At 43.4% G+C, this 26435-nt stretch overlaps 2 protein-coding genes across 2 annotated transcripts; both read right to left on the reverse strand.

The window, feature by feature from the left end:
• Window positions 1-2354: 2354 nt before the first annotated feature.
• tpbg1b (trophoblast glycoprotein 1b) lies at window positions 2355-8491 on the reverse strand. Its single transcript, XM_088932450.1, has 2 exons — window positions 7741-8491; window positions 2355-6062 (listed from the first exon to the last, which is right to left on the reverse strand). Exons 1-2 carry the CDS (start codon window positions 7998-8000, stop codon window positions 5210-5212), a joined length of 1113 nt encoding a protein of 370 aa, XP_088788576.1. The 5' UTR covers window positions 8001-8491; the 3' UTR covers window positions 2355-5209.
• Window positions 8492-11073: 2582 nt separating this feature from the next.
• On the reverse strand, window positions 11074-26227 carry LOC148820522 (transmembrane protein 222-like). The gene is made up of 6 exons (XM_088933196.1): window positions 26102-26227; window positions 23898-23982; window positions 23059-23090; window positions 22630-22726; window positions 21965-22095; window positions 11074-18725 (listed from the first exon to the last, which is right to left on the reverse strand). Exons 1-6 carry the CDS (start codon window positions 26218-26220, stop codon window positions 18638-18640), a joined length of 552 nt encoding a protein of 183 aa, XP_088789322.1. The 5' UTR covers window positions 26221-26227; the 3' UTR covers window positions 11074-18637.
• Between the last annotated feature and the right edge of the window lie 208 nt (window positions 26228-26435).

Raw genomic sequence — 26435 nt, forward strand, 5'->3', positions numbered from 1 at the left:
TTTTATGTATTTAAAAATCCCAATATTGGAATGACACAAAAGCAATCCATAAACATTCTCTGTGTGCGTTGGGAACAGCAATGGAAAAACCATTTGGGACCAAATTAGATGAGTGCTCCTCTACAGAAAGTACACAGCAACATGGAAGCAAAATGCACAAATCACTGACTTACATCCATTCATTTTCTAACTGCTTAATCCAAGTCAGAGCCACGGGCGTGCCATCTCAGCAAGCAATGGACACAAGGCACACTACACCCTGGCCGGCACGCCAGTCCACACACAGACACACTCTCGCACCAGGAACAGTTTAACCAAAAGACAATTCTTCTACTAGTATGTCTTTTCACTGTGTGGAGAAACCAGAGCACCCAGAGGAAACCCATGTGAATACAGGAAGAACTTACAAACTCCACACAGACAGACCCCTAGGAATGGAACCCAAGCCCCCAGCGCTGCAAGGCTGCCACACTAATCACCCATATGAACAAGGTGTGAACACACAATCTCCACGCAGATGGAACACCATGACTAGAATTGAACCCAGCAATGCTAACCACTGTGTCACCGTGCCACCAAATCAAAGGCTTAATTATATATTTTCATATATACAGTACATAAAGTAGTCCATTGGGAAAGAATTTAATTGCAGAGTGCTCTCTAGTGGCTCACATGCTAAAGAAGAGCTCCTGGAGCACAAGGCGAGGTCTGTAGCACAGACATCACCAATTCAAGTCCCGGTCATGTCACTAGCCAGCTGGGACCCAAGCATGGTGTGCAATTAGCCGAGTGCTGGGTGGAACGGCCAGGTTTCTCTAACCACTGGAGAAACTATCCATTGAGGCATCAGGCATGTTGTATCGTCAAGGGTGTAATGTATCAGATGAAGCCGATCATGCATTGCAAGAGGTAATCAAACTGTTCAAATTAGTTTCTTGTATTTGCACTAAAGATGCGATAAGAAAATGTACAATTGTTCACAGACTGATATCAGTAAACGATCGTTGAATGAGTTAGGACAGCATTTCAAAATATTAACAAGGAACACCTATAAATAATTTTTCTAATAATCTTTTTGAGTGTAGTCTCAAATATAGTCTATAAAAAGTTTTAGTTTAATCACAACCAACTTGTGGTATATGTACACGCTTATGCATTTATTTAGGAATTAATAAGGTTCTATTAAACATTCACTGTTAAGTAATGGGCAGCTCTAAAAATGCTGTTCAGGCAATCTGGGAGTTTCCAATAAATGACAAGCAACTTGTACTTACACTGTGGGCCTCTATTAAGAATGATAGTGACATTAGCTAGCGCATTTGAAATATAGGGTGAATTAGGACACGGTGTTCTGTCGATATCAGACTTCCTATGTTTCACTAGAACTCCCGCAGAAGAGAACAGAAATTAGATCATGGAGGCAGCACTGTGAGAATATTACTATAGATCTTCGCACTTAAGAGCGCTGCATGTCTCCTTGTAGCTGACACTTCTGTCAGTGTAAACCCACAATGATGTCAATGTGTGCAAAACCAGAATCATCTTTCAAAAAACGAAGCGGTCTCTTTGTAAATGTAATTATTTCAATCTGACAAACTCTTTGTTTTTTTTGTAGGCTGGACGATGTTTTCCACATCCTGCAGCGTTGATGTTAGAGAGGAAGGCATGAGTTTAAGGCAGTTTTTTATTCAGCCCAGACGGGATGCCTCAGTGGGTCTGAATGTGAGAGACAAGATTACTGCTCTGGGTTTCCTCCCTTTTCAATCCACCCAGCCTGATTCTCAAAATGTCATTAGTGGTGCTTCCTGGAGTTCAGCCCAGGTGCAGGCAACATGTTCCAAAATACAAATCATCATCATCGTGTATCTTTAGAATTTTACATATGGACACCAAAAATGTGAAAAACACAGAAGGTGGCTTGGGCAGCATGGTGGTGCTGAAGTGAGCGGCTTCCATGCGAACATGGGGAGAACACTAAAACTCCATGCAGATAGCACCCCAGGTCCAGATCCGAACCCTTGTGTTCATGTGGGTTTCCTCCTGGGGCTCCAGTTTCCTTCCACAATCCAAAGACATGCTGGTAGGTTAACTGGCTTCTGGGAAAACTGTCCCTGATGTGAGTGTGTGTGTCTGTGTGTGCCCTGTGATGGGCTGGCGTCCCGTCCAGAAGGACCTGCCTTGTGCCTGGTGCTTGCTGGGATAGGCTCTGGCTCCCCCAGAGCTTTGTATTGGATGAAGTGGTCAGAAGATAAATTGATGGAATGTGGCTTTGCAATGATATTCAAAAAGGCAAATACAGTGAGTGAATTGCTGTGGATGATGTTCAGCCTACCACTAAGGAAAGAAAACAGTCATATTAACAATCATTTTTTATTGTATCTTTTTTTTCCCAGCATGCTAAACATAGGCTTACTCCTTTCACACAACATATCAAAACTTCGGCATGAGTTTGGAATGCATAAGACCTTAATACCAGAACTGCATGAACCAATCTCTTATTAGAACAATAAAACAATTAGTAAGAGTTTGCACTCTGGATTTTGTGCCATTTGCCCGATTACAAATCCACAATGAAATGAAAATCCCTACTTTAAAAAGAGTTTAGCACATGGAGAGAAGCCAGAAATAAAAACTCATGTGAAGAATTCCATTCCAGTCTTGCTAGAATTGTGGTGGGTTTGCGAATGGTTTATCACCACTATTGGGATCACTCATGACAGGTCATTTAGTCAGCTCTAAGTAATACCCATCAGTTTTCCAGTCAAGGGTGCAACAAATTCTATCATGTGATTTTATTGTTTGAAATTTAATGTCCCAGATTTTTATAGGAACATCTGATTCCAGCTTTCTTCCAGCCCTCATGTGAGAATATAACTATCCTTAGTGATTTTAACGTTTCAACTAACTTCATGGTGATATACAAAGCAAATTACTCCTAAGCCCAATTTTCCGATCCTAACTCCTAGGGGTGAAGGGGTCATTTTGGGGTTCCCTTTGTCTTACATCATTGAAGAGACTTTTTAAACACACAGCCCTCGGTCCAAGTATTTACCCTGTTACTTCCATCCTCACAAGTCCACACTAGCAACTCCCTCCCACCTTCCATATGTTGAACCCATCGTCACAGATCCCATCACTGATCTTCGAAGACCACATTTATGCCATTTGGCTAAATCATCACCCAAAAGACTGCCTGTGCTCATACCAGCGAAGTCTGGAAGATTGGAACTAATATTATCTTTAAAATATAGCAAATGAGCTTTCAATGACCAAGGCTGGAGATCTGGAAACAAGTATTTTTTATAGCACCCTTCACTACTGGCTGGTGTGATGTTCATCTTCGTCTTGTAATGTAATCATCAGTAGTTAGTGCTGCTCCATGGCCACTGAGATGTGCCATGACAAATTCACGACGATTCGTGTAGCAGGAGTTCTGGAGGACAGTCTGATGGCCATTTTTGCTTCTGTGGTGCTACAAAGCCACACTTTCTTTCAGCAGCAAGACTCGCTGACTGCCCTTACCCATTTTTAATTGAATTTAAACCTTCTCGCATGACAGGTCAATATATATACAATATATTGTTTCACTTTAGGAACTGAATTCTTTTTTAAAATATTGAAAGCAAGGACAGGATCTATTTTCAAAGTGGTGCCATTCTAAAAGTGTCAAAGAATTAGCTTAGATTGATATTTACATACTCAATTATATACAGTATATGCTGGCGGACTGGCTTTTGTCATTTCTGCTTGATTTGTACCCCCTCATTCACTGTAAGCCTATTCCAATAAAGAGTTTCATATAAAATGATTTTGAAAACGTTTGTAAGGACAGAACAAACAGTAAGGTAAAGAATCCAATCAGAAATTACTACTGGCATTTAGTCCAAATTAATATATCTCTAAAATTATAGATTCTGTTATAAAGACCAAGAAACATGAAATCAACAAAGTGTTACTCCTCACTCATGCATCTCCTTAGATAGGCAGTTCTCATACTAGAAATATTAAAAACAATTATTGCTTGTTTTTTCCAAACATACAAGTGCATGCAAATCAAAGGCATGTTCTCCAAAAAACGTACTTATCCTCATTTCATTTATTTATCTATCACATTACGGCAGAATTAATCACATTTAAAATATCAAAGAAGTAACAACAAGAAATGTCCCCTTATCTTAATCTGAGCATTTCAACTTTCTCTGGGGTCGAATCTGAATTTAAGGAACCAGTCGTCTCCTCCGAGTCGACAAAACCCTTTCTAATTTGGAAACAGTTTCCATGCTTCAAATGGTCTCCCAACATTTCCTCTTCAGTCTTCCCTGCAGCTAATTAGCTTTTGGACCACTGGTTCTTTAAATTCAAAACAACGTGAAGCCTGCCAAAAGATGCAGCGAGGCTTCCCAATTGCTAAAACCACTGGCACAACAGCAAGAAAATCCGAATTCTCAAATCTGAAGCAAATTTGCATTCCCTTTAAATTTGAATGAAAACAGGAATGCTTCAATAAAATGCTTCACCAATTTGTCTAGTATTTGGACCATAAAACCTTTACGATACGGATCTGCAGGGAATGTCAAAACTGCATGATCAATCATCAGGCTTAGGCAATTGATTATCTAGGCCTGAGTTTAAATGGAACATGCTTGGAGACCCAGAGTTGTACAGTAATTGTATTAATACCTGCTGGGGAATGACTGCTTACCCTCTTCACCCCAGCTCTGTACACCACCTGAGTCACACCTGAGGAAGGCCAGGCAGAGAAAAGTGGTCCAGCTACGTTATGGGACCGATAGACCAAGGCACTTATATGCATGATGACCAGATACAGAAATCTACTGTCGGCAGTGGTGGACACATCTAAGTAAGCGCACTCATGAAACACCTGCCTACCACATAAGAGTACTAAATGCCTTTGTTTTTACTGGCCGGCACCTACAATATGAACAGGTTCCTAATAACACAAATGGAATGCCCAAGCATAATCCGGGATCATGCATGCGAAGAACATTTTTTTAAAACAAGTTGAAAAGGAAAATGCAATTCGGAACATGCTTCCACCAGAAAAAAGTTGTGCATTTTCGATATTTATACATTTATGTACAGATAGCATACGTGTATTTACCAGTCTAATAAATCCCTGTAAATCCATTTGAAAAATCCTTATGCAGAAGGAGAGGAAGAGAGGGCGTGGGCCCCAGGGTGCTCGGTATCACAAGTCTGAAGAGGTGGTGGAGACCTGTGCCAGTCGGGGGTCAGACTCGATCTCGTACCGATAATGGTACCCCTCCATGAGTTCCCGGCAGGCGTCCCTGGTTTCGTAGATCCACTTTTTGATCCCTTTCCGGTTGAGGTAGAGGACGAAGAGGAAGATGACCCCCACAAAGCCCAGCACGATGCCGAGGAAGACGTAGGAGGTCTGCAGGGCCAGGTCGGCGCCCTTGCTGGCGTGGCACTCCAGCGCCAGCTCCCCCAGGCTCAAGAGGGACACGTTGTGGAGCTCCCTGGGGTCCACGCACACCAGCCTGTCCGCGTCCGGCACCCTGCTGGTGGAGTTGAGCCAGCGGGCAAAGTCCTCGACGTCGCAGTTGCACACGAAGGGGTTGTCCCTGAGCAGGATCTGGGCCTGCCTCTGCCCCCCCAGCTCCCGCAGGCTGTCCTCCTTGAAGGTCTTGAAGGCGTTCAGGCTGAGGTCCAGCTTGCGCAGGTCCAGGCCCAGGAACGTGGAGTCCATGATGGCCACCAGGGAGTTGTTGCTCAGATCCAGCTGCTGCAGGCCTGACAGGTTGGCGAACATGCCCGGCGGCAGGAAGATCAGCCCGTTGTCGGACAGGTCCAGCCGGAGCAGCCGGCCCAGGCCCCGGCCCCTGCCCAGCCGCAGGGAGGAGGCCAGCGGGGTGACGGCCGAGTGGTTGTAGAGAGCCTGGCTGAGATCCAGCTCCTGCAGGGAGCTGTTCTCCAGGAGGAAGGCTTCGGGGTGGATGCCGGAGAGCTGGTTGTTGCTGAGGTCCAGGGACCGCAGGCTGCGGAGGCCGGCAAATGCCCGCGACTCCACCGTGTTGATCCTGCGACAGGGAAAGAGGTTACACGGAGCTGGCGACCACGACGCCGATCAGTCCAGACTCTGCGTTTCTTCACAGCTGCCCATTACAGCCCCCATTACAGATACGATAATACCCCATCATCCGATGCCTCGGAGGTTTGTTTGAACCCAAGCAGCTATGTTTTACAAACACAGAGACTTACAGAAAAACAAACGGTCTATATAAACGTTACATTCAAAATAAGTATAAAGTCGCATAAAAGATAACAACCCATGCATAGTAATTACAGGTATTCCAGAATGTGAAAGTTGAATTCCCCAAACATTCACCCAAAGCCCCTATAATTGCACAATACCTTTCATTTTTGCACATAACCACTAATTGCACATGCCCATAAACCAATTCTTCTTTATTCTAAACTCATCCAGCCTGTTAGTCTTTATGGGCAGCTGTTTGTTGGGAGTTTTCAAACTGGTTCTTCAAAATTGACTATATTGTAGATCTCTTCATGAAACTCTATCATTTTAATAAATTAATAATAATAAGTTGTCAATGATAATGCAATGGAAGAGGGTAAACCATTTTCCTGGAATCTATGTGTTGAATCTTTAATATTCATATACTAATTGAGTCAAAAATAAAGTCTTGGTAATATATATGAAATATGACAAAGCTTTTCACCTTTAAGTGACTGAGATGTGTTTTAATACAGCGTGCTGGATTTACAGAGATGTATTACAAATAGTGTGTAAATTGACAAATCGTTTGTAAGATGTTCCAAAGCAATTGGCGTTTTGCGTCATGCGTGGATCACAGAGCATTTTTTAAATGGATAACGAGAATTTTTTTGATGGAGAAATTTGATCGTGTTCTCTAATGGAAGTGAACTTCTATTCTACCCGCAAGATGTAAAGGACAAGCATGTAACATTGATCATCATACTCCTGGTTAAACCGGCTGTCGATCAAAGCACTCTGGTCGGGTAAAAAGAGATGACAGACCGGGTGATAAAAGAACCAGTCTTGTAGGACGCAGCACATTTTAAGTCTGCGATTCAAATTGTTCAAAAGGCGGTTCTTTACAAAATCATTTTGAGTATAAACGTTAAATGACATTTAGATAACTTTTAGAAATCAGCAACATTCACAACTTACAAACGGTTTCCACTTAACGTCAAAGGCAGCAAATCGACGTTTAAAATTAAGGTTAGAGACCAGAGTATTGGGTGTTGCTTTAGGGAAGGTAGATTATAAATTACATCTGCATGCCACTGACACAATGTTATTTTTGCATATATACATGTAAGGCTATCAAGTTTTTTTTTTTTAATTCTCGGTAAAGAGGAAAGATACGAAAAGGGATGATACAAATAAAATAATAAAAGACGTTCTGACCAATTTTATGACCTCCAATTCTGCCGATTGCGACACTTCGCTCTTTGAAGCAAATTAATGCCACACAGGTGTCGATTTCCGAACTAATCTGTGGCTCAAAATTCCATTTTTGGTGGTGACGTCTGCTGCGCCAAACTGAAGCAGGCTGTGCTATACAGCACACCGGTCGAAACAAGCACATGGGAACTGAAGCCGTAAAGCCGTTATTTCACTGCATGGGAGCACGTAAAGATTCATTCCGTGCTGACAGGCAAGGGAAAAGAGACCCTGCTTTTCGGCTGTGGAGTCTGAATGCCTGGTCTTACCTGTTATTACTCAAAGACAGCGTGGTGACGTTTTCCAGCCCCTGAAACGACTTCGGCCCGATTCGTCTGATCTGGTTCCCCGTGATGAAGAGGTTCCTCGTGTACCCCGGGATGCCCGCGGGAATGTCTTTCAGGTCTTTCAAGACGCATTTCACCGTCTTGGCCGCCTCCGAGCACTCGCACGGGAAAGGACAGGCGCCGCACAGCCCCGGCGAGAGCAACAGCGCGCACAGGCTCACTCGGAAGACGGCGCTGAACATTTTGACCAGAACACACACACACAAAACCCCAACAACAACCACTAATTGAGAATAAAAAAATAAGTAAAACCTGTTACTTTCTTCAATAAAAGTAGTTGTCTGTGGGTAGATTTTTTTTTTAAAAGAACCAGAAAAAAAGTAACGGAAAATAAACGTTTTTGAGGTCTTTTCAATGCGGCTCCTGAAACTAGCTTCTCGTGTTCTTTAATTTGAAATACCCCCGCCCGCCGCTGAGCAAACTGGGTCCGAGCGCGCTTCTGTTGCTTCTGTTGCGCCCGACTCCAGACGCGCTTAATACAGCGAAATGTTTTTTTTTTTAAGCTTAGCTCCTGGTCAGAAAGTAACAGCGAGAGGAGATTGCGGGTCTGCTTCGGTCTCCGCGGTGAAACTTGTCTCAGAACTCGTCCCCTCCGCTGCGTGCCGTCTGGAGTGCCGGTCTGGCGGACGCCTTTGGCATCTCAGAGGCTCTTGTGTGTGAACTGCTCAGCCTGATTTCCATGTGAAAGCAGCGAGCTGGCCACCTCAGTGTTTGATGCTCACGGTGGTTGGTGCGGAGATCTCTCTCAAACAATGGGATTAAACACAACCTCACGATCACAGCGGCGGGAAATAACGGGGGAGGGGCAGTGGACACAAAGGGGTACCATCATTCTTAAAGAAACACTGTAGCTGACACGGGAGGGCTTGGAATCGCCCTGTTGCGAAACTCGCACGACCGCTCGACTTTACAACTCCGTTGTTCAGCTGTTTGAAGATGAAAAATAAGAAGCAGGCAGTTTAGGCGTGAAATCAGACCTTCCACTTCAACGATAAATTTAGCCTTTTATACCCTTTGATTCGAAAAGTACGAACGTTTATGCATTATACTGCACCATAAAGCTGGCTGTCCCCAAACTGATGATAAAAAACGTTATGGAAGGTCTTTAAAAGTGCTACCTTATAACTCATGTCAAATTGTGCTTTTATGCGTTCGATAATACACATTTACACCACAAAATGATTCGTTGGAGAATCTCCGAATACAGGACTGATTTGAAAAAGCAGCAGAGCTGTTCTTGGCGTCGTTTGGAGAACCGTGTTCGTGTGTGTGACACGATGGGACTGATTCATTCCACGCTGTGTTTTAAGTCACGAGCAGTCAGATGCGATTGTTTTAAATAGTTCATGTCAGTCCAAGTCGCTCGCCGTGTCAGTTAAGCATCCTATTTGAGCTCTGAATGAATTCGCACTTTGATCGCGGGGTCCCGCCCGGACGAAGCGAGACGGGCCACCACTACACACCCGGACCGGGCTCAAGCAGACGCACCCGATCGCCAAGAGGGATCACGGCAATTGCGCCAGTCACACGTAACGATACGGGTTAGATGTTATAACGAAATGACCAAAAAAAACTTTTTTTTTTAAAGATGTCACGTGGTGTCTACGGTTTAGTGCCAGATTGAGGCAAGTGCCCAGCATAGCCCAAAACGTGCCTGGAAGCTAAACGTTTCGCTTCAATCCTACGCAAAACACGCAAATAACTCTGGAGCAGATTGCGCTCTGCGTGGCGGAGACGAGAATAGCGACAGGACGCGGTCTGGAGCCCCAGGGACCAGCCGGCGCTCGGATGCAGACTGTCCCATGCTGGCCCGGTTCGGGGTCTCATTACAGAACCGGCACTTGAAGAGGTGCTTCTGACCTGGCCCTGGCATGTAGCCGAGCAACTAGCTTATTTAACTCCTCAAGAGCCGATTGTTCACATTAATTATTATTATTATTATTATTATTATTATTATTTCGAGATGATCGGATTGCTTGCACGAGCATCAGGTACTGCTACGGTTGTCAACTGGGTCCAGCTCAGCTTTCAGAAAAGGGCGGGTCTTTCCTCTGAGCATCTAAACTTAAAATACATCAGCATCTAAACTGAAAATGTATTGTCTGCCAGCTGGAACTTGTTACTTAATTAACACTAGCCGTCACTGAAATCAGTCAGTGAGGGGAGATCTGGAAGCATGCGAGCTGTAATGGAACAAGTCATAAAGCCAACTCTTAAAATTAAGGAACAGGTCTTTATCGGTTTTATCGTTAAAGTATCGTTATGTGGAAAAAAAAAATGGGGTAGACCGATCCTGAATATTCCGTATTTGCACGATTTCCTTTGTTTCATTGTTGTCATTTTAGAGTTCCCATATTATGAAGATTTTTAATAAATGCTTCGACTTAATTCACAAAACACGTCGCTAGAAGTCAGTGGCAGAGATGGGATATTCAGACCACCTGATTACAGGAACCTCCGGCAGACGCAGAAGAAAATCATTCTTATTCCGTGTAGCTGGCTCGTCACTTGGCTTAATCTGAGAGGTCAACGTGCGGCTCATCTGGGGCAAGCCGGCAGCCGGGGGAGCTGCCTGGCAGCGCCTCTCTGCCGGAGACGAGGGGTGACACGATGACAAACGACGCGAGGGAACAGCTCGCGCCAAAACGTCGTCGAGCGAGCCTTGCTCCCGTCTCGAGGGAGAAAATCAGGACCTGCGGTGGTAAAATGGAAATCTTCAAGGTCCATTAAAGGCGGTATCAATTTCATTTTCCATCTGCGGCGTTTATTAGGCTATTTGCCGACCATGATATCGTTTTCCACCCGGCCAGAAGTGCGCGCCGCTGGTGCGGAGGTTTTCCCCTCGTGTGCAAAACTGCTGTACGCAGAGCAACTTCATTTCGGCTAAACCTCCACTACAGCAAAGGCTTCTTAAAACTGAGTGAGAAGAGGTTCACAAGAAACCTGTGACAAAAAATATTCTCATCAGTGCACGATTTTCCATTAGAATTTCAATTACAGACAACGGGAGGTCCCTCGTAAGACCGGCTATAAGCACAACATTAAAGACGATATCTGGCAAGAACCTGCAGTCGTTAAGAAATAAAAAAGTCGTTAATTAACGTACCGTTAATTCCTTTACCGAAGGCTATTCAGATTTGTTAAAATAAATCAGCAGTTTGCGTTTTGGGGAACAATGCTACTAGCAGTCTGGAATAAATAACTTTGTACACCTTAAAGTTTGAAACAACATAAACCTCACGCAACAAGTTCGAAACAAGCCCTTCAGTGTTTATTGCCGGTATTTGTGATCGCAAAATACACTCGTGTAACGAAAACGCATTAAGACAAAAACTGAAGTATACAAACACATAGAGGCAGACAGGTGAATGCTCGACTTCCCGGCTAAGATCTATATTAAACGCTTTATTAAACCAGGGTGGTCAGTTCCAGGAAATGTACAGGGCGTTGAATTGCTCAGTTATAGACCAGGCGCACGCACTCTGACGTGTGTACTGCCGCACTTATCTGTTTCAGTAACTTTCTCTTTGCAGCAAAACACACATTAGGCCCTGGCAAGACTCCCGTCACTGCTCAAACCGCATTCACTCCTGCATCTCGGCGAGGACAATGGAGACGTACGAGATGAAAGCCGAAGACGACAGCTGGAGACGGTGTCATTTAGAAAATCTCTCGCTGTGCAAATCCATCATTAGAGTTTGATTATTCACTGGCTCTTTGAGGACTGGAGGAAAGACATAATGTCCCAGTGCACACCGGACAAACACAACAACACAACAAACACAAACCCAGGGCACCACAGAAATTCAACCGAAAAAGTAAAACTTTTCATCCCTGATCTTCAACAGTTTACTGATATCTTGATCCGTGGAACTCCATATAATTTAATAATAATAATAATGTAAGACAATGCAATAATAGCGTGTGAGCTATTTTCCTGGAAGCCGTTGGATCATGAATTTATATTAATATTCAGTGAGTCGAGACACAGACCTTGGTACCTGGGGAGACTCCTAGGTTTCGTAAAGCTGGAGATGTGGCTTAGCTAAATAAAAACAGAATCTGGTAGTAAAAGGATGCTCTTGTGAGAAATAAAGATCTGACAGTCTGTGGTTTTGTGTATCCTAATCCCTCTGTAATCCACTGAAAACATCATAACGGAAACTGGTGGATCCACCGGAAGATCATTTAGTCCCATTTAAAATGGGATTTTTTGAGTGCATGCTGGTTTCTTACTCCGCTCTGGTGTAGGAATTGTTAAGTTTTGAAAGAAAATGGACGTATGGAAAACTTTAGTTAGTTTTTTTGTCAATGACTTCTTGTACCAAGAAACTGTGAAAACGTATCAGTGAGAGCGGCGTTTACTTAAAGTTAGCAAACGGTAGAAATATTTCATGCTTTCTGATTCAGTACTAAAAATCAGATAAGCACGAAAAGGCGCACTCATTAACACTATGTAAATAACGCACTTTGTCCCCTACAGTATTAGCAATTCAAACACCTCCTGCGTCTTGAATGTTAAAAAAATGACAGGAGGCAGTGGTGTCAAGAAAACAGCGGGCGCCCCTTTGAGCTAACAACTTAACAAAAGTTTTGGCGCTCTGCATCTCTTTCATGTTGGCTAACACGAGGAAAGATCACAGACTGGGCTCCTGCCACGATAATACCTCCTACAGCCCGGTTAAACTCCACCGAGATCGCATAGAAACCACAGGAAATGAATCAAAGCAGACAAGCTTTTGACAGCTATGTGTCAATTCTGATAAAGACAGAAAAAAGTTTATGGCCTTTCACACAAGTCATATTAAAAATATTCTGTTCCTACCGCGGCTCCCACACAAGAGAGAGAAACCCCAGAAAGATAAGAGAATTCACGATTTTTCTCTCTTTAGACCCGACTAGCTATGTCATGACTGTTTACAATTTTCAGTCCTTGTCTCCGATTCTAGATCAAACACTACCGACTTCTTTTTCCAGTTCCTGAAGTATTGACTTGTCATGAAACGATGTGAACGCTTTCTGACCAAGAGAATGTAAAAGCAGAACATAAAAAGGTTCGCAGATACTTTCCAAATGCGAAACTAAGACACGCTTAATAAAATAATGATAAACTGTATGATTTGAGCCGCAACATATTTAGAACTGATATCTATTAATATACTGTTGCCCGTCATATTAAAATCACTAAAAACACGCTTAGAAAAAGGGCACACTTCTCAAGTAAACATCTCTATTGACATATTTATAGATCATCAATCTATTGCTCATAAACTATTGCAAAACGGAACCTGGTATCATTTCAGTTCAAGTACAGCAAGGTGAAAAGGGAAAGGTACAATTTCTTACTCGTGCTCATATGATTTAGTTCAGATAGACATGAATACAGAACAACCCAGCACTACACAGGGTGGAGGTGTCGGAGCTGTAGTCTGATCACTTCAAAGACACGGGTTTCTTGGTGATCTTTAAGGACGGCTTTGTCAGTTTACCGCAGGGTTCTGCATTCCAGCGGCCAGACTCCAGGATCCTGAATGCCAGTGGTTCTTAATAACGAACCCTTGGCTCTTGGAAAAGGATATTATTGGATCTTAAACCAACCTGCCGATATTTCACAGCTAAGCCTTCACAGCCTAAGCGTGAGTCACACCCCCCCCTCACCAGGCGTGCGAGGTACTGTCTCGGGACATCCTGTACGAACGCCGTGCTCAGTGACGATTTATTTCCAGCCTGGCAGCAGCTTTCTTACGGTTCATCGTCTAAATAGGAATTTAGGGAAGGAGTGCACAGAATTGACTCGATGTATTGGATCAATTTACAGTAATCCGTCCTGTATTCTAGGACGTCTTAACATTTATAGGAAACGTTTTACATTACCAGAATAAGATTTTAAGATCCTGTGTGGTTTGAGCTGAAAATAACTGAAGAAAACTGAACTAAAGACTGAAAAGCTTTAGTACCAGGAAGAGGAAAGGTTAAAATTCCACCAACAACCACCTGTCCCTCAGGCAGTACCCAGGAGAGCCTGGCAGTGTTCAGCCAGTTGAACACGATTAGCCAGTCAGGCCTTGAAAGAAACGCATTCGTAATGATCCAAAATCGGCTATCAATAAAAAAAAAGACTGTCTCTTAACAAGCACTGCTCGGCATAAAACCCATAAAGTATTTTTATAAAGAGGTCTGAATAAACCTAGATCTCATCAGCACCAGTGTAAATGAATTTCAGTTCAAAACCCCACACCCAGATCTGAACACAGCACAGAAGAGTCACCCTGTAGCAGTGCTTTCTCAAGAAAGCACTTAAAGAGCCCAACACATTCCTAACGCATACATACAAACAGCATACATGCTGTTGAAAAACAGGAGACAATAAGAGGAGGGAGAACTGAAGCCTTTACTAACTTTCCTCAGTGCAAGGTATTTAGAAAAACAATGCCGGTAGGTTTGCAACCCATGAAACTGAAGTTTGTCCAGGGTGAACAAAGATCGACCTCGGCTTCAACCCGATTCAAGCACTCGAAATCCCCAAGGGAGTGGACAAAGCAGAACCCACGGACACAGGAAGATGGGCACTAAAGGGCAGAGCACAGTGAAACCTAAGAAGAGGAGACCAATTATCTTTGCCCCAGAGGGTGGAAAGGACCTGGAAGCTCTCCAGCCATGCTGTTGAAGCCGATATCCTGGCTGCCTTCAGGACAGGGCTAGAAGAGATGAAAGTGCTTTAGCCACTAGCTATCTGCTGACGAGATGAGGTGAAGGGCCTACCCGCATTTGTAACGTGTCCTCTGTTTTTCGATCTACATGCCAGGAGTCACCACGAAGTCTTGTTTGCTGCTTGGAAATGAAAACAGTGACAGATGCAAACCAGGTTCACTGACATGAACACCAACACTTGCTGTACAGGGAGTTGTCAAGAATATTACAATTACATTCACAATCCTTTATTCATTTCTTACAAAAATAGGAGAATGATCACATCCGCAACAGAGCTATACAAGAAAGCTGATTTAATTCCAACCACCTTATTGTACTTTTTGAGGATCTCGGAACACAGTAGGAAAATGTTACCAAGTGCAACTATATTTTACAGACATCCTCTGTTTTTCTATGCTTCAGGAGTTGTTGCCTTGTACTGCTGTATTGTTGATTGTATTATATCTCTGCTTCTGCAGGAAGAGTTCTGAGACTTCGATTGTAAAAGAATCCGCACAACACCCTCCTACGCGCTATGACACACAGCTAACAACATCTACAGGATCCTGTAGGATACTGGGGGAAGATGCACTCTGCTATCGTTACTCACCACTTGAAATATATAGAAACGGGAAGAATTATTTAAAAGATCAGAAAAGCTGTCAAACACCGAGAGGAGTATCTACAATTTAGATTGGGAACATGCAGAGGTTAATTTCACCTTGAAAAGTAAAAAGGAAGAGAAGTGTTTCAGCTGTGAAGCTCTCTTCAGTTCAGATGTACTGATGGCCCCACAGCCAAAATGACATTTTCCCCTTCATTCTTTTCACTTGTCAGCATGAAGGTAACAACTGCTTGTTCCTTTATTTTCTGTTTGAATGTACTTCCCAGGATCATCTCTAAACCCATTTAAAATGATTTCCTTGAGCCCTCAATTACCACTACAAATGATCAAGACATTAAACATCAGGATACCATCAGGGGCTCAAAGCCGGCATGTTCACTGTACAAGGAAACGTCAGGGTGCAGACGTCTGCCCAATATGCCCACCAACATGGAAGCACACTAATAAGAATTAGACCACGTTTTATTTCAAATAAATCTTTGAGCAAGATTTATTTTAGAAAGCTTGACATCCCCAATTACACCAATAACATATATTCCTATTACTCTAAAGATTAAAGTAAAATATGTCGTTCTAGTAGTCAGACAAGCTCGATTTCCATTGAAACCTGATGACAGTGACTGCACTGCTTCAATCAGTAAACGCATCCCATTAAGCACTTTGGGATGGTGCTCAATGGGTAACAGGTGCTTTCCAAAACAAAGGAAAGATAGGTCTGCTGATCAGACATAAGGTAACACAGGGAAACGACTTCTGTTATAGTCTTAAGTAGCTTGGTTATTATTGCTCTTTATGCAAACCTAAGTGAATATTAGTGTGGGATTTAAGCGTCAGATTTTTTTTAATGGTCTGTGGCCCAAGAAGGAAAATCCAAAATCATTCATTTTAACCCTGAAACAAGCGGCACCGAACAGAAAAATACAACATTCGACTGGACAGCAGAAGGTGGAAACAAAAGGAAGGCATTATCACAACTCCTTCTTAGCGTTTTTTAGGCCATACTTCCAAGACACTACCTGCTGCTTTTGGTTGCTTGGCAGAGAAAGTGAAGGTCAGCTATTTGTTCCATTCCACCAACAATGAAGGGATTAAATCTGTCACCGAGACCACAGGACCTTAGCAACAGGCCTCTTCTCCGACGCCAGTGTGCAAGAACTCGGGGAGTGCCACTTTGGCCAAAGAGCACCACCCCAAAATAAATCCTCGAAAATCCTTCAAAAATCTTACATGCACATTTTAAACCTGCTTGCCCTCAACATAATAAAGAATAGTTTTCATCAAGAAGCTTCTTATGCTCTTCTGTTACTAAGTGGGATTAAGAGATTCCCTTTTCTGCAGTTGTGGAACTGAACTGCTTAGACAATTTTTAATTTATTTATCCCTTTTCTAACCACTTCTTCCAGTTCATGGATGTGGGGGAGTCAGACCCTGTCCTGGGAAGCAGCGGGCATAAAGCAGGGTACACCCTGGACAGGACGCCAATCCATCACAGGGCAGACACGCGCACACACACACACTCACACTAGGGCTAATCTTCCTAGGAGCCAATTAACCTACACACTGACGAAGTTCATGCAGATAGCACCCCAGCTCAGGAATTAAACCCCAGCACTGTGAGGCAGCAATGTCTACCACTGCAAACTGCTGACCAATTTCAATTTAAGCCACCTTTAAAGGCAAATTTGTAAAAAAATATTTGAAAAATGAAGTTTGTGGCAAATGGTGAAGTGTTCTAATAGGTGTACAGGACTCTGACTATACAGCAGGCAGAGACAAGTTGTGCATACAGCTTTCCAGGGCTGGAAAGATAAGTGCTGCCAACTGTCTGTTTTGGGTTTGCAGTAGTCTAATTTCAAAACAATGCAGACATTTGCAAAATGCAATATATTCAAAGGCTTGTACGTGCAGAGCCAGCTTTATGAAATGGGAAGTTCTTTTTTTCTGTGTGTTCCAGAATGCTTGAAATGAAGTGTGCTGGGGTTAAAGCTACCAAAAAAAAAAACATTTGCAAAGACATCTGAAAACAAACTGGACTATTTCACCTTTATGTGTTTCTTTTTGGCAGATAGAGAGTATTATTTTAGCATACAAACAGTATATTGCTGGATAAATACGCTACTAACATTTAATTAGCTTGTAAGTGCAAATGTATTTTAGACAGTTCTGGCTGTTAGAAAGATTTTCTCTGCTGTAAATTTCTCTTTGGTGAATTTCCTTATGTCTTTTTCATTTGGCATATTTACAAAGCACATTGGTATTTTACTTTTGCACCTTGAAATCATGCTGAAACTGAATTCTAGAATCTACTACATTAGTCCAGAACTGTTTTCCCTTGAAGGGGAGGAATACTGAAAATGAGGGGAAAGACAAAGACAAAACTCTCTGCTACATTAGACCATGGCCAGTATTAAGACTTGGATATTTCCAAGCTTAAAAACAGGTATGAAAATTGTTTTTATTTAAGTATTTTTGATATTCAAAGTGTGAATTAATATTGAAATATTGAACCTGCGAGACAAGAAAGTAATATGCATCTCAAGATGCCAACAATATCCTTAAAGACTATCAGGAATAAACACACAAGAAGCATCCCAGATGTTCCAGTGCAATTCAGCTGCAATTATTAAGCTTTTGGTTTAGAGTGAATTTTACACAGCACTTAACACCAACTATCATATGCCTGCAGGGACTCTGGTAACTAGAACAGATACTTCAGCTACTCAGTTCTGACGAGATGTTTCACTTCTTTGTTGTTTAGATATTGTCGCACCCCAGAATCATGTGTCCTGAAAAGTCAAATAATACAGAGTAAACCACAGGTGAGCAATCAAACAAAATCATGCATCCTGCAGAGGGAGGACAAATAAAACAGAACTATTAGATAAAATTGACTGGCTCCCGCCCAAGAAAAAACAGGAGAAAGTACGGTGTGTCTGACAACAGATGTAGTTCTGAGGCAGATGATCCAGATAATGACAAAAGCCAGGAAGCGAGAAGATAATGGAGAAGCTTGTTACACAGGGGGTCTGGCTCATCCTTGCTGGCGGAGGGCACATCATTCACTTGCTCTGATTGATCAGGCTCTTCCACCTACTCCCCCTACCCCTTTGTCCCATTCCCATTCCCAGCCTGTCCGCCCACCCTGCTCCACAGCTCAGGCGTGCATCATGGGACAATCAGGGAGTCGAATCCCTTCTACCGCTGTTGAAGGGAATGCAATCCCCAAGTCCAGACTGCACAAACCACCCCCACCGCTGCAACTTACATCTCGCTTGTTTGCTTTCGTTTGCTTTCCTCTTCAGCTTCCGTTAGTAAGAGACTGCTTTAACAAAAAAGAAAAAGGAAATCCAACCGAGAGTACAACGCTGGAAAACGCAGAGATGGGTTACAATGCCACGTCTGGAGAGGGGTCTTCAGCTACAGGAAGGCCGTCGTGTGTTCGGTTTGCATTCCACATGAGCCAGGCCTGCTGTCCCACCTTCAGTGTCAAGAGCTGCCCCCTCCTCACCGCATGTTCAGAGCCAAGGCCACAGTCAGGACAATCCCCAGCACCAGCACGAAGGGCAGCCAGGTTTTCAGAAAACTGACACAACTAAAAGGGTTTAAAAACATAAACCACGTCAGAATCCATACACAAACAGCTACAGGTCTAGAAGCTGTAAGCAGTTCATCACAGCCACCTACCAGAAAGGTGTTGCACAGTATAGCTGTGGATCCAAGCAGCTGAAATCTGCACTCTTGTCATCACTGGCCTATTTTAAAAAGCTTTTAAATGCTCCCTCCAGCACAGACGCTGTAACAGTTCTGGTGTGGTACACAAGGTGTAGCTTCAAAACACCTTTTAAAACACTGCGGTTTAGCCACAAGAATCCCTAATATTTTACCAGTGATGTCACAGGGGTTTTCCAAAGTGAGCTTTAATCTCACCTGTTCCCACACGATGATCCAGAGCAGTTTCCCACATGCACAACTTAACTGACTCTGAACCCACTCAAGGTACTGGTGGCTTGGCTCTAAATGTCCACGGTGATAAATTCAAAAGACATGGTTAAAATAAAAGGCCACATTTCATCCTGTGTGCCTTTCTCATTTGCGAGCACGTTTCCTGGAACAAACAACAGTTACATAAAGAAAATCCCTTACATGTTAAAATGTCCCCATCTCCCTCAACACTGACAACTGAATTCAGAAAAAAAGGAAACTTGTTCTCACAAGCTCAGCTGAACATCTGTCCCAAGAGCCTTTTCTCTCTGTGTTTCAGAATGAACAGTGAAACACGAACCGGAGGACACAAGCAGAAACTGCATGGAAGTGTATTTAAACCCCAGAGCAGGAGACAGTTCTTTACACAGAGGGGGCGTGGGATTAAGGAATTAACTGCCCAGGCATGTTGTTGAAGTCGATATCCGGGCTTCTTTCTAGAAAGGGCTGGATGAGATCCTTCAATCAACTTGTTAATAAGCACCAAACAAGCTAGCTGGACCGCATAGCCTCCACTCCATTGTAATTGTTCTTGTCTTCTATCAACGGGAAAAGGATGAGCTTGTTTTTTAGAATGCAGAGCAGGAACGTGAGACTGGGCTGTGACCTAACCCTATCAGAGCTGAAGATTCAGAGAGCGCTGCATAAGCCTAACTCGTCTCTAGTCTAGGCTGTAGAAGCCCAATGAGATCTCATTATTAAAAGCAGAACACAAACCCAGTTAAAAGCAGGTGGTAAAATATTTTTTCTGCTTTCACCCATTTTCTACACTGCTTTATCCAATTCAGGGCCACGGGGTACTGGAGCCCACCCAGGCAAGCAGTGGATGCAAGGTAGGACACACACTGGATGGGACACCAGTCCATCACAGGGCAGACACACACTCACACCAGGGCCAATTAATCTACCAGTATGTCTGGGGACTCTGTGAGGAAACCCAAGTGAACAAGGGGAGAACATATAAACTCCACACAGATAGCACCTCAGGACCTCAATGCTAACCACTGTACCAACATGCTGCCCAATATTTTTACCCCAGAAGAAAATTATTTTTTTCCCCGAAAGGCAATTTTTTATTGAATGTGCTCAGACTTTGGTGCAACATGAGTTAGCTGAGTACTAGCTTTGTCTGTGGAGGGGCACAGCTGCAACTCTCTCTTTCCTCGCGTTAATCCCGCATCAGCAGGGTCCGCTTGTCTCCATTTGGTGGTTTGAACCAAATCTTTGAGCTGACGTTGCCATGAACTGCGACCGAGAAGTACTCCAACCGGCGCGTCGCTCCGCCTGCCGTCGGAGTTGGGGGGGGGGGGATAGAGGGGGATTATTAGGAGGCATGGAAAATTTGGACAGGACGCCGGGGTTACACCCTGGGATGACCACAGAGAGTCAGGACCTCGGTTTTACGTCTCATCCGAAGGACGGCGCTTATTTACAGTATAGCGTCCCCGTCACTATACTGGGGCATTAGGACCCACCTGGACCGCAGGGTGAGCAAGGGGCACAGCTGCAAAAGCTGCACAAAAGCAGACCTAGCGTGTTCAGTGTGAATGCACCAGGGTTACAAGGTCGCTGGTATAGTACCAACACTAGGCTGGCCGCTCCCTGAGGAACAGAGCACCTCATTCGTCATCTACCGCCTGTGACTGAAGACAGCAAAGGACACACAGGACTAATATACCAGCTTTCCCCAAGGCTTGTCTTGTTGCTCTGTATATTTTCACACGTCTCCTACCGACCTACATCCTGAAAAGACAAGGCTAACCACTTATTATTTCTTCTGACAAAAGACAACATCAAGGCTCTGTGATGGAGTGAGGATCAAACTCATTTATCCGGAGCGGCAGCATCAGTGCGCTAAAATATCTTTCCTCTAATGATTTTAAAAAACAAATGAACCGGGTACCGTGGAAATACATTTATCATATTCTGATTTTCTGGTGCTCATTTTAGAATTCACTAAAATAAAACCAAAAGATGTACCATTTAACTGTCCTTCCTTGAATTCTTCCTGCTTAGCTGCTTATCAGCTGCTTAGCTACCTGAAATTACAATTTTTGTATCCACACCCTGGAATGAATTACGATGATTATAAACAAATTACTTGCAGAAGAGATGAGCTTTAGTTTGAGTCATCATTTCCCTTTAGCACTATATAAGAGCAAATATTTTGTATTTACAGTACAAAATAAATTGATCTGAGATCGCGGTAGTTTTAAATGTAAAAACACCCGATATGGCCTAAAGTTTATTAATTGAATGTTACTGTATTAAACAGATGAACTTCTCAGCCTAACTATAACATACTATCATATCACAAGTCATCTTAATTTTTTTTGCCTTCATATCATTGATTTTGAATTTTTGCTAATTTTTATACTTCTAAAAAACAAAAACATTCAAACCAGTTGCACGTTCTTTGTGGTCTATTATAAAAATATGGTACTTTATTATAATACGTGTTTGTAACAACTGTATTATAGGGGTTTCCTATATATATATAGGAGTGAGGAGGTATATTAAGGTTCTGGACGGGTCCAAATCCCAGGTGACACACAGCAATTGTACTCTTGAGCAAAATTCTTCACCTGGAAGGTTTTATTAAATTACTCAGAATAAACAATACTTTTACTTTTGGATAAAAGAGTCAGTCAAACAAATATCAATACATGCAATACAACATACAGGGGCAAAATACAAAACCTGAGAAGCAATAAATGAAATGAAAGCAGGAAATGCAGTGTGCTTCTGTAATGTGCCACTGTAACAGGCTCTCTGAAGAGCACCACCCTGATTGGACTCCACTCCCCGCGGTGCAGTTCACTACGATGGCCACAGGGGGCGAGCTCCTACCTGATGTGCTTGCTGTAGATTGTGAACAGGATGCACAGCTTCACCATGTTCCAGGAGGTGCTGTTGTCATAGCGCATCAGGTTCAGGGCCATGGCCACGTGCGAATGGCAGTTGTCACAGCACAGGTTATGCTGGAAATGAAAGACATGGGAGATTCATGATCGTGGGAGGAGCAGCTACAGCTACACTGCAGTGGTTTGAGCTGGTGAAAAGTTGATGCGTGACAAAAACGAAAAAAACAGAGCTTTTTGAAATTGAATCTAATCTTTTTAAAATCTTAAAGTCTTCCCAAACGTGAGATGTATTATTTTTTCTACAGTCTACAAGAATGCAGACCGATCTGAAAACATTTTACTCAGAAACCTGATAATTGGGTTCCATCTTTAAGTAGCCTTCAATTTTGAGAGACTTTTTTTTGCTTTAAATTATACTGCTGTGAGAAAGTGCAGAGGAGTTTCTAAATATCTTCTGATTTCCTGGAATCCCAGTCACAGAGAGACAGCCCAAGCTCAGACCTGCCACGCCTGAGCCCCAGAGCCCAACCCAAGCTCGGAGCCAGGGCCTTCACCGGCTCATTCAGCCAATCAGGAGCTCCACAAAGAAAAGATCCATCCCAGCATCCACCTCCGCCACCACCCTCGAGAGTAACGCGAGCCGCTCCTCACCATTCTATGCTTGTACTCCTCAGAGGCATCGTGAACCGCCGTGTCCCAGGCGTTGGATCCGCCAGCGTACACCTTGTTCACATTTAACTTCCAGTACCTGAGCGAAGGACAGGACAAACAGCACAAGTCAACACACAGCCGAATCATACTGCACTGTGGCAGCTCCTCAAGGCCAGCAACAGAACTCGCATCAAAGTACATACTACCAGAGAACCCAGAGAATTTCCATCCATTCATTCATTTTCTGACTGCTTACTTTTCTGGTAAGGGTTGCAGCACCAGGGGGATCCGTTACAGTTTGATTTTGTTTTTACTATTAACTCCCTCAACCTGGCCAACCACAATATGGAGATGTTACCCAGTGCCATGAACAACTGTGGCCCTCACCTCCCAGTGCAATCTACCCCCAATCTAGATTAACACTCTTACTTCGTGGGTTTCCCAAAGGCCATGTTGTCTTCCTGTAAAACAAAAATAACATGACTGTCGGTAAGTCACCTTGACAAAGGTTATACTGCTAAATGTTCCAGAAAGGCAACTGACATTTCACTCAAACAACCATCCCGGCCACAAACTGCTCTCCCCCCTGTGCTCTGGCAAGCAGTACCGTACTATTAAAGCAAGGGCCACTAGACTCAAGAACAGCTTCTATCCCTCTGCAGAACGCATCCTCACCAGCTAACTGCAATGCCTCAGACTCAATACACACCTGCACTATGAAGTTTTTAACATGGTCTACCATGTTTTCTTTCTCACTATTACATATTTATTGTCCCACAGCTCATTATTGTTCCTGTTATTATTTATTATGTTTGTAATGTTCTGTCTACATTGTGTGGTGTTTTCCTTTTTACTGTGTATGTCCCGAGAGATCAGCGCGGTTAAGAATTCCAATGCACATGTGCATATGGCAATAAACTACTCTACTACTCTGAATGAACTGCTATTGTAAGAAACTGGATCAATCAGTTCTTCTTTCCATGAAGGGGAAATAAATCTGTTAACTACCTGAGGATTTTCTGGTACAGAAACACGTTTGGAGAAAATCAGATGATGCAAACAAAGGAAACGTTTTACCTGGGGGGAAAAAACCCTTCTGTATCAGCAAACCAACACCACAATGTTTCATGGCTTGAGAGAGATCTGATCACACTTGCTGTGCACCTGTGTAGTTTATCCTGAAACAGCCAAATCAACAACTGGAACGACCACCGACAGTATCATCCTCAAGAACTGGACAAAACCTCACATCTCCAGTCACTTCTTACCGACACAAAATAAGGTCCAGCAAAGTCTCGGATCACACCAGTAGACGTGCAGATTCCCATGTGCCCAATGAAAGGCAGTAAATACCTGAAATAGAACCAAAAAAAAAGAGCATGATGAGAAAGTGGGTCTTTAAGAACAGCTGCACATTTGAATCAATGGCAAGACAGTGCTCCGCCAGACTAAAAGCAGAACCCAGAATTCCCTGGAACTCTTCTATACTCCTGGAGCAAAGAGAAGCCACCTGCATGACTGTCTATATCAGGCCCTGCATGGCCAAGAAATTTTGTATCTTCTGCCTAGTTGTACCATTACTACTTTCAAATGAATCTGGTGCCATGGCTTTAATTAGGTGAATTACTTTGCTGAGGACTACAACAGCAGTGTCTCACGTTCAGGTTATGAGTCAGAACCCTAATCAGTACTCCACACTGCTGCCCAAAGATCCCCTCTATATAAAGACAGTTAGACTGACACGATGGGGCTCCACGTTTACACACTCAGAAATCGTTTCTGCTAGTTTTTACTTGGTTCTTGTAAAGAACTCCTGATAGTGCAGAGACTGTCAACGATGCCCCATCTCAGCCGCCCCCTTCTGGGCCGGATTAGTAGAAAAGCAAGGCTCCCTGTGTATGTGTCCAAAGATGGCACTGGAAAACAAACTCTTGTAATGCAGTTTTTTTTAATGACTTACAGCCTGCGGCTGGGTTGAACTGTGACCTGAAGGAGGATATATGCATGCAGGCTTCCAGGGCAGGTCCCAATGAACATTAATCTCCACAGCCTTCCTGCAATGACTGCTGAGCCACATACTGTACAATGAAGCCTGCTGGTGAGAGTGGGATTCTGGGACTAGCACACCACACCAGTCCCTGTAGTTTATGCACACGTTCTCGTTTATTTTGACAGCTTTACACAGAAACTCCTATGGGTCCAGTGTGCATAAATGCCTTTATTTAACATTTAACAAGTAATCAGCGTCCATCTTGTGTGTGGACAATGTTAATAAACCACACACTATACAAGCTAAGCCTTTGCATCAATGGTCAAATCCAGGTCAAAAGCTTCTAGTAAATGGAAAGCAAGTGGAAGTGCATTTCATAGACACAGCAGGGGGAGGGCACAACTTTACACAAAGAGCTGTGGGAGTCTGGATCAAGCAAACCAGCCATGTTGTTCAATAACCTGGCTTCCTTCAGGAAGTGGCTGGATGAGACCCTCAGATCATATAGCTGCCAAAAAAACAAGCTAAATGGGCCACATGACCTTTCTCTCGTTTGTAATTTTCCTGATGTTCTTAATAGAATCCAGGTGTACTTCTTCCAGAACTGAAAGTAACTATTGGTAGTGAAATAATCTTTGAAAATACCAGGCACTTATGTCAACTGAAAAGGATGTTAACGTTCAGACCCACCTCACAGCCCTCTGGACATAATGAACTTGTGACGTCTACTAAATAAATTCAGAGATTTAGCAAGGAAAAGGAAGAGTGCTACAACATGACAGCTCGATTTGCTTCGGATTCATATGCTCTTACAAGCTAAAAACAGGTGCAGGACCCGATTCTCTGCATGAGATGACAGGTGTAGTTCACATAGTATTGAATAAACTCAAGTACTGCTTCATGCTACAATAATCATAATATTAACTTGAAATTTGTAAAAGAGCTTACAGATACAGTCCTCGGAAGTGGAAGTTTTTATACCTTTCCCCATTTTCTTCTCCGACCTCACAGGAGAGACAATGATTTACGTGGGACAGTTGATTTTTAGATCACCACGTTATGGAAAAATGGGTCACTTTGCTTCGCTGTCTCAGCTATTCTATTTTCACGATCAGCTGTCGAGACCTACATTTGGACAATAAGGAAGACCTACATCCGCGCTGTTTTTCCTGAGCCACCATCAGCCGCGCATCCTGAATGTCACTCTGGGGATGTTGTGAATGATTTAAGAAGACATCTTACTGGCCCCGAATACCTGTCTGTTTCACTTCGGCAACAGCAACGAAACGCTGCTTTCTCTCAGTGAGCACTAACGGAGCCCATTTTTGTAACTCATAATAAAAAACGACACGGGCCCCACACTGCGATTACCCAACAACCTCGGCACAGGATTTGAACTGATACAATATGACAAAAACGGTACCCGCGGAACCAGCCCATTTAAAAACCCCAGTCGCAGAAAGGTAAATGAGAGCGACTCACGACAGCACCGGAATGGGAGTCCATACGATGCAGTATGGGAAGCGGCACATATCCGCGTCTATCCGATCGAAACCCCCGTGGAAATTCTTCATCGCGTCCGCTTCGTGCACATCCGCCATCACTAATGGCAGTGAAGCTTTTTGGTTCCGTTTCCTGACGACCTCGCCGGGGGAAGTGATCGCTTCCTGCGCTGAGTGGGGCGGCTGGCTGGCAGGCGGGCACCGGCCGTCCACCAACACTTTCTAAAGACGAGAGCAGCAACCAGACAGAAGCAAGAAAGTTGTTGTATGAAAATACGGAAGAGCCGTGTTGGAGGCCCTGTTATTATTATTTA

This window comes from Atractosteus spatula, chromosome 14 (genome assembly GCF_055471065.1).
Source record: "Atractosteus spatula isolate fAtrSpa1 chromosome 14, fAtrSpa1.hap1, whole genome shotgun sequence".
NCBI lineage: Eukaryota > Metazoa > Chordata > Actinopteri > Semionotiformes > Lepisosteidae > Atractosteus > Atractosteus spatula.